This window comes from Camellia sinensis, chromosome 8 (assembly GCF_055761805.1).
Source record: "Camellia sinensis isolate YWXY chromosome 8, ASM5576180v1, whole genome shotgun sequence".
NCBI lineage: Eukaryota > Viridiplantae > Streptophyta > Magnoliopsida > Ericales > Theaceae > Camellia > Camellia sinensis.
Window position 1 is genome coordinate 186207900 of NC_138968.1, and position 9492 is coordinate 186217391.

General features: G+C 31.0%; 1 protein-coding gene across 1 annotated transcript; it reads right to left on the reverse strand.

Moving 5' to 3' along the window:
* Positions 1-1631: 1631 nt before the first annotated feature.
* On the reverse strand, positions 1632-4445 carry LOC114321634 (uncharacterized). The gene is made up of 2 exons (XM_028268815.2): positions 3200-4445; positions 1632-2514 (listed from the first exon to the last, which is right to left on the reverse strand). The coding sequence occupies exons 1-2, from the start codon at positions 3840-3842 to the stop codon at positions 1883-1885; spliced, it is 1275 nt and encodes a 424-aa protein (XP_028124616.1). The 5' UTR covers positions 3843-4445; the 3' UTR covers positions 1632-1882.
* Between the last annotated feature and the right edge of the window lie 5047 nt (positions 4446-9492).

Genomic DNA, 9492 nt, shown 5'->3' on the forward strand with positions numbered 1-9492 from the left:
AAGAAAAAATGTGTGCGAAACTAAGTGAAATGTAAGTATATTTTATTCACATTTCACATATTTTTTCCATTTCTTTTTCCAAATCCCTCCTTAAATCCCAACCAATTAAAACTCATCTAAGCTAAGGATCTTATCCCTAAAATCTTTGTCCTTTGTCCCCTATACTACTAACCGTACCATATGATGGGAATCTCAAAACATGAGAATCTCGAAGCACAATTGTGTGACTGAGAGTGAATTAAGACATGTTACAATAACTCAGGGACAAATAATTATGTGTCTTTCTTTCTTTCTTTTTCTTTTTCTTTGTCTTTTTTTTTTTAGTACATCAATAAATAGTTATATATACAGCCTAGGTACTGGGGAAGGGGAGATAGGGAGCCCATGGCGGGGGCAAGGGTCGAACCAGCACCTCCCACTTAGAGTAGAGATGTTTTACACCAGGGCAGGGATAACACACACACAGTCCAACCCCCCCCCCCCCCCCCCCCCCAACAACTTTTGATGGATGTTGAAAGTTTATAATTTTTTGCTTAAATTTAAATAATTAATAGATCATTCATAAAAATTACAAAAAATATAAGAGTTAAATTGAGAGCATATTTTTTTTTTTGTATATATTGAATTGGTGCCTATTTTTGTTAATTTTGATTGTGTAGCAAATGAAAATTGTGGTATTCCTATTTTTTTGAAATCACAGTATACCGTGTCAATGTTTGTTAGTCTGTCTTTCTAAAAGTACTATAGGAAGTTACCAAATTGAAATCCTAGACAGAAAGCGATGGGGACCCCAACCTTATCTAAAATGTTAGTTGCTCCTAGGCCAAGAGTATCATCAATCTCCACACAAGAAAATCAGACATGAAAATTTAACATTTGAGGAGAGGAGAGGAAGGGACAAAAGTTATTATCCCAGACAATGAGCATATGACATGTAACATTCTTGATTCTTGTCTGCTAGCTCTGGAATAAAGTTTTTTTTTTAAACATAACCATCCAACTAAGGACCACATGCCCTTCTCACACTGAATGATGCTAGTGGATACATGTCCATTAGTGTGTGATTATGCATCCTAAAATACACAAATCAGCTCAGAAATTATTGTGATTTTCCTTCTAATCACATGGAACCTAAGCTTTTATAGTTCAATTATTAATTCGTCCGAGGCAGTCCAGTAGCTGAATCATTCAGCACAAACATGTGGTTATGTTCTGTCTTGCTTCTTCAAGATTTCAAAATCCACAACTGCAGTTATTGTTATTCTTGATGAAATTAGAAGCATATTGATTGTTCAAAAATTTCTTAATTTGTTCCAGTTTTTATGCAATTTAATTCCATATTTTCCCATTAGTTCACAGAAGATGTGAATAAAAACTCAAATCTTGATAAATAAATAAAAATTTGGGTATTTTTCTCAAAAATTGTGAACCAAATTGTCTTTCATACGATCCTAAAATGCTATTCCTTATGTGGTTGCAACATTCTGAATGGTTTTCCGGGGATTCTAATCATAGCTTCCCAACATTCTCCAATTCTGAATCATGGGTTGTGACCATTGCTCATATGTGCAGCTCGCTGCAGTGAAGTTTGTTAGATGCAAAACATTACTCCAAACATGAACAAGAAAATATACAAATAACAAAAAGGAATATATAGATTCTCTGTAAATATTTGCATCAACAACATAATTGATAACCGAGGTAGATACAGATACCATAAACAAAGCACAAATATTGATCAACTGGCAAGTTGATAGAGGGATCAAAATTCTTTCATGTGGAAAAGAAAAGAGACCTCTACCACGGATTTTAAAAAAAAAAAATTGATTCAAACAACCTTCATAAATTGAAGTAACCAAGCATTTTTTTTCCTATATGTTCTTTAGGGTTTGCAGATTACCACAAAGCAAGGAAGGAGAGCTTTAGGATTCAGCAAATAAAGCTCCTCAATATTTGAATAAAGACCCACTTTCCCAGCCAATGAATCAAACCCTGACTGCCCAGCCATTTCTTGTATGTTCTCCAGTGGCCTATGAACCCTTCCTGCAATAACTCTGCAGACTATTAAAGCTTTCCTTACAGATGGATTATCTTCAAAAATTTCTATAGATTCAAAAGCTCTTCCACTAGTAGAGGTTGTGAAAACACCGACACCACCCTTAAGTTCCTTTCTGGTGGAGAACCCATTTCTTATAATTCTACAAACGCAGCATTTTTCAGATACACAGAGAGTGGATGATCCATTCATGCCGAGTGAGCACGCCACAATTGTGCCATAGAACCTTAAAAGCTCATTCCCATCTGCAATGCACCGAGAGTGTTTCTTGGGAAGTTTGCTAGCTTTGATTTTCACAACTTCCCTATATTCTTCAAACCGAGCAAGAGTCTTTTGCATGTTGTGAACTTTCAAAACCCTCTCAATTCGACCACAATGGTTCTCAGACTTTAGCCAGCTTGTCCGGCAAATTATTTCAACTATTTTCCTAGACGAATCACCCTCCACGAGTTCAGTGACTGCACAATACAGCAACAAGAAAGATGCTGACAAGCATATCTAAGTTTTAAAGAAATGAGAAAATTGAAAAAGTGAAGGACTAATAAACCAAATTCTAAGTATGCTGGATTGAAAGAATTCAAGAATTTTGGATAAATGAGCTCAGCAATATCTGGAAAATTACTAGCATTTGGATAAGAAGCCATTACTATCTTTTGCCAAGGAACAATGAGAAATCCAGATGTACTTACCAAGAGAGAGAGAGAGAGAGAGAGAGAGAAATCTAGAGGTTGGAAATACAAAATTTACAGCAAAGGGTAGTGAGTGCGCTCAGTAATTATTTTTGAAAAGTAGAAAAATATTGAAAGAAAGCTGCAGAGGAATCAGGATTTAGGGTTCAATCTAACAGCGGAAAAAGAAAGAAAATCAATTGAATTGGAAAAAAGTAATTACAGTACATTTCAGTTATTTTAGAGAAAAAAAAAATGACATGTTCTCAATTAAACAACTGATATAAATCCAAAAAGTGAAATCTATAAGAGCCTATACGTTCACAATCAAATTTTCATTTGGAGAAAAGTGCCATTTAAATTTGAAAAATATGTAACCCCCAAATTTCCATGGAAGAACAGAGCAACCAAACACAAATCCAAAGTGAAAACAAGAAGCTGAAAAAAAAGAAGAGCACAGTGAGGATTTTCTTACCTGCATGCTTAGAAAGATGATGTGCTTCAAGAGCTTCCCACTTTCCAAACTGCTCTCCACACTTGTGGCATGTCACAGCCAATGGCCCATTGCCATCTGTCTGAAGAGAAATCTTAGGGTTTGATAGAGTCCCATTTCCACCACCAGCAGAATTAGCAGAACCCCCAAATCCAGAACCTTCCCTATGAGACCAAAGGGCAGCAGTCTTTCTTTGAGCCCTAATTGAAGGGTTAAAATAATGCATTGTAGGGTGACCACCTGGACCAGGTGTGCCAGGCCTTAGAGTACCCACAAATGTTGAGTCACCACCACTCTCACCCCCACCGCCACCACCACCACCTCCCCCAAAACCAGTAATTTTGAGCTCACACCTTGAATTACTCAAAATCACTTCATGGGTTATTGGGTTGAGGAACTCACTGCTCCCTATAGATCTTGGGCTACAACTTGGGGGCTTTTCAATGTGCCTCTTGCTTCCATGAATGACATCCTTGAGATTTGCTATGGACCTTGAACAGCCTGACCTCCCTGCTTTCCTAGTCAAGATTGTGCTCAAGTGTCTCCTGGACTTCGGATCATGAACATCCGACGGCTCTGATTTGCAGTGCAGAGATTTCCTCAAAGAAAACCACACAGTAGGCATATTTTCTTCTCTCAATCTTGTTTGCAAGTTTCAAAGATTCATACCCTTCAAAGCAAGCCCTAGCTTTTTCTTGCTCACAACTTTCTTCAAAAGCATTCCACTTTCCATTTCCATTTCCATTTCCATTTTCCTCCCCTTTTCCACCATGAAAGAATGAAAGCTGAAAAGGGCTGTATCTCTTACTTTCTAGCTTTGGAACCAATACATGAAGTGCTCTTTAGAGCTTTTTCAGAAATGGGTGTCCATGAAAGGAGCAATTATTCAATTCAATAACCCATTGGGTGGGGGGTGGGGGGAGAGATGAGAGAGAGAGGTGTTCTTGGAGGACAAGACATGACAACCCAAGGCTGATAAAACGATTTCCCCAGTAATAATAAATGAGAGTGAACAACCAGAAAGAGACGCATTGAATTGGGAATTGATTGAGAGTAATCAGTAGAGTCAGCTCATTTTTGAATTGGGAATTTTTTTAATAAATCACAGCATGTGTGAAATGTTTTGTTTAAAGAATACAACAAAGATCTGGGTTCGACTAGCCATAACCATAATGTCCTTTCAATTCATTCTTTGATCCAAACTCTGATTTTGGCACCTTGTTCGTGGGGGCACTTTTTTTTTTGTCTTTTTCCTTTATTTATTTGTTTCTTTCTTCTTTTCTTCAAAGATTATTCTTGGCTTTTCAATTTGTAGACGGTTTGTAAAATAAAAAGAAAAGTTAACAAAAAATGTTTAGGAAAAATAAAATGGAAACTAAAATTCAAATATAACTTCCTTGAAGTTTGTTGTGATTCGGCAAAAGATTGGGTAAAAGTACGTTGTTTTGGCAATGATCCTGTCCTTTTGGGTGTGTTTGATTGGACGGACTGGAAAATGGGAGATTAGAATCCATCGGACTTGAGTCCTGGGACTGTGAATCCCCCGGACTATTTGGTCGGATTGGATATGTATCCTGTGTTTGTTTTTTCATGGGATTAGATGTCTGGATAGGACTATTTTCAGTGAATCCAACGTTTGGTTAGACGGACTGGATAGGATAAATGAACAAAAGACTATTTTACCCTTTTTCAATTGTTTACTAAGTAATAGCAATATTAAACATATCTTTAATATTTTAATTATTTTTAATTAAATAAATTCGTTTTTTTTAAATTAAATAAATAAATAAATAAAATATCAATAAAATTTGTTTTAAATCATTATTGTATAACAAATCATTATTTTTTTTACATGCAAAACTTTACTGTGTTTGTTTATTTACACAATTAAATAAATTTATTTTTTTACACAATTAAATAAATAAATAACCACTAAATTTGATTTAATAAAATACTGTATAACCTATATAAAAAATTTATATTATTTTTTTAATTAAAATTTTAAATAAATTTTAAATAAAACACATATTAAAATTTAAATAATGAAATTAAATAAATTATAAACAAAATTTTAAAATAAAACATCAATAAAATATCTATAAAAAAATATTTTAAAAATTTAAATAAATAAAACATCAATAAAAAGTTAAATAAAATTATTTTATTTTTAAATTGAGACATTTAAATTTTATTGAATTTTATTAAATATAATACATAATTAAATAGTAGAGGGTCAAAATGGTCATTTTCACATCTAATCCCAATAGTGAATAGTCCCCCACATTCTATCCCACCCCCCAGGACACAATAGTCCATCATATAGGGGACATGGAGTCCGGCCGGACTCCATGTCCGGCGGACTAAAAAAAAATCAAACGGCGGATAAGGAACACTATTTGGATTGTAATCCAAATAGTGGATAGTCCCCCCCTCCAATCCCCCCAATCAAACACGCCCTTAGGGTGTGTTTGATTGGGAAAATTATTTATTATTGAAATTGTAATTCGAAGGAGGCTCTTTATCTGACGTTTATTTTTTTTTAGTTTGCCGAACATGGAGTCCGGCCGGACTCCTTATCCCTCATATAGGAGACTATTGTATCCTAGGGGGGTATGGGACAATTATCGAGGGACTATCCACTGTTGAGATTAGGTGATGAAATGACCATTTTGACCTTCTACTATTTAATTATGTATTATATTTAGTAAAATTCAATAAAATTTAAATGTCTCAATTTAAAAATAAAATAATTTTGTTTAACTTTTTATTGATGTTTTATTTATTTAATTTTTTAAAATAATTTTTTATAGATATTTTATTGATGTTTTATTTTAAAATTTTGTTTATAACTTATTTCATTATTTAAATTTTAATAGATGTTTTATTTAATTTCATTATTTAATTATTATTATTTTTAAAAAAATTTATTTAAAATATTAATTAAAAAAATAACATATATTTTTATTGATATTTTATTTATTTAATTTAAAAAAGATTAATTTATTTAATTGTGTAAAAAATAAAATAAAATAAAATTTTATTTAATCTAGGTAAAAAATTAAAATATTAAAGATATGTTTAATATTGCTATTACATAGTAAACAATTAAAAAATGGCAAAATAGTCATTTGTTCATTTATCCTATCCAGTCCGTCCAACCAAACGTTGGATTCACTAAAAATAGTTCTTTTCAGACATCTAATCCCATGAAAAAAACAAACACAAGATACATATCTAATCTAACCAAATAGTCCGTGAGATTCACAGTTCTAGAACTCAAGTCCGATGGATTCTAATTCCCCCTTATCTAGTCCGTCCAATCAAACACACCGGTGTGTTTGTTTTGAAAGATTAGGGTATGGAATTGGACTATTAGTCTCATCAGACTAATAGTCCATTGTTTGTTTGAAAATTTTTGCTCCGAACTATTAGTCCCACAAATATGGGACTATCCTATCCTATGGGGGGTTTGATGGAAACCATGGGATTGGTATCCCATGGGATTAATTTGTGAAATATTCATTTTGCCCTTATGCTATTACTTAAACAATTAGAAAAGGATAAAATAGTCTTTTGAACATTTATAAATTATTTTTTTAGTATTGTTAATTTAAAATTATATATTAAATAAAAAATTTAAATTATAAATTTAATTTAATTAAAAATAATAAATTAAAAATTATGGCCTTTAAATTAAATTTTTTAGTGTTGTTAAAAAATTAAACTTACATATTAAATAAAATTATTTTTTTAGTGTTGTTAATTTAAAATTATATATTAAATAAAAAATATAAATTATAAATTAAATTTATTTAAAAATTATAAATTATGGCCTTATATATTAAATAAAATTATTTTTTATTGTCGTTAATTTAAAATTATATATTAAATAAAAAATATAAATTATAAATTTAATTTAATTGAAAATAATAAATTAAAAATTATGGCCTTATAAATTAATTTTTTTTAGTGTTGTTAAATTATAAATTATAAATTATAGATTACAAATTTAAAATTATATATTAAATAAAAATTATAAATTATAAGGGTAAAATAGTCTTTTGAACATTTATCCTTATCCAGTTCGTCTAACCAAATATTGGATTTACTAAAAATAGTCCAATCCAGACATCTAATCCCATGACTAAACAAACATAAGATACAAATTCAATCCAACCAAATAGTCCGGGAACAATGTATCCAGGGACTAACAGTCCGATGGATTATAATCCCCCCTTATCCAGTCCGTCCAAACAAACACACCCTTATTATATATATATATAGGAAAATATTTTGGATCTCCACAAATTGTGATTTCCACAGCTCCCAATTAATTTGTGACAACTCATAATGTTTTTTTTTTCCTCTCTCTCCTCCCTCTCTCTCACAAAATGTGTGGGAGTGTGGGGGTGTTGGGCCTGGAGCATAGCCAATATATATATATATATATATATATATATATATGTATGGGATTGGCTTGATTGGACTGAAAGGTGTTGTTAGGCTCGTGGGGGCTCATTACGCACCCGTTTCGATAATCTGAACCATTTAATATATATAAAACTCGTCAAGTACTATATGCTTATGAAAAATTACGTTGATTGGATATCGATATTTATTTCATCGAATCAAATTTTTGTCAACTGTTTATTTTTCTACCGTCTATTTTTTTTATACAAAACTGATTTGATCAAGTAACTATTGATATCCAATCAACGTGATTTTTTATAATTCTATAGTGAGTGTTTGGGAAGTGGCTATTTTTTAAACTTTTTGGTTATTTTAGGCTATTTTAGTTTTTGTGTTTAGAAAAATAAGATGGATTTTTATTTGAGTTATTGTATTGAAAAATGTGTTTGAAATAATATTTGAGGCTGAAATGATAAATTTGTCCCTAACCTCACTTTTTCCAAAATTGTTCTAAAGGGGCAAAATTGTCATTTCAACCTGTGGAACTAGGCTATCACTACATTGTGCCTACACTGTCACTGCCGGCTGCTTTTTTTTTAAAAAAATAAATATAAATCATTGATATTTTAGGCTATTTGGCTTTTTTAGTGGTTGAGGCTATTTTAGTCTCAAACTTGGGTTTCCAAACACTCTCATAATACATAACGAGTTCTATACATTGAATGGTTCAAATTATTAAAAAGGGATCCGTGGACCCTCCAATCTAATCACAGACTGGAGGGAAACCAAATCCTATATATATATATATATATATATATATTTTTAAAAAATTTCAGTTGCTTGCTTGGTTTGGGAGTTTTCTCTGAGTTTTTATTTTTTATTTTTTAAAACTCCTATTATTTAATTTATATTTGAAAGTAAATAGAAGGTGAAAGCCGGCTTAAACAAGTTGTTTATAACTTATTTTAATTTAAAATTTTATAGTAATAAATTATTAGGTACAACTTTAATTAATTATAACTTATTATTTAAAAATAATTTAAATAAATTTAAAATTTTGATTATCCATTCTTTTCTGGTTTGCATCAATTAAACTAAGGCCTCGTTTGGGAAGTGACTGGTTTAGCCAAAAAGTTAAAAAGTTACTAAAAAAATTAAAAAGCTAACAACTCATACAAAAAAGTCAAAGATTCTATTTTCTCTCTACTTTTTGCACATCTTTTCGTAAAAAATCAAAAAGTCATCCCAAACATACTAATTTTTTTTACATCATATTTTAGTCAAAAAGTCAAAAAATTACTAAAAAAGTCTATTCTCAAACGAGGCCTTAATATAAATTAATATTTGATAGTAATTTAAAACATATTTTTATTGACTTTCAGTAAGAGCGAAGCGAGCAAATAAGTGGCTTTTTTTATTTTTTATAATAATAAAAAATGTATAAAAAAATAGAAAGATAACTTGAAGCAAATAAGCCGCCTATTTAGCAACTTTCCAAACTCAACTATAGATAGAACTTTGATGCTTACTTTGCCTTTGTTTTGCTAACTTAGTTGGGCTAAAAAAAGTACAAAAGATAAAATAGACTAAATAAGTCAATAAAAAAAAATGTTACATTCAAACCATAATTATTTCATTTTATCTCACACAAAAATTAAATAAGTCAAACCAAACGAACTTTTTAATCACAAGCTAAAAAAGTTCCAACCCAAAAAAACCAACTAAAAAAACCAATATAAAACCGCGACTTTAACCTGTGCAATTGGATTCAATCGCTAAAGTAACCCTCATGTGAGAGTTCATATGTATTATGTATATAGATTTCTGTATATTTAGCATTATTCATTTTTTCTCATTTTCCTTGA

Coding starts and splice junctions, on each gene's coding strand:
- LOC114321634 (XM_028268815.2), bottom strand. CDS start 3,842: ATGCCTACTGTGTGGTTTTCTTTGAGGAAATCTCTGCACTGCAAATCA. Junction 2,515..3,199: donor TCATCTTTCTAAGCATGCAG/GTAAGAAAATCC, acceptor TGTATTGTGCAG/TCACTGAACTCGTGGAGGGT.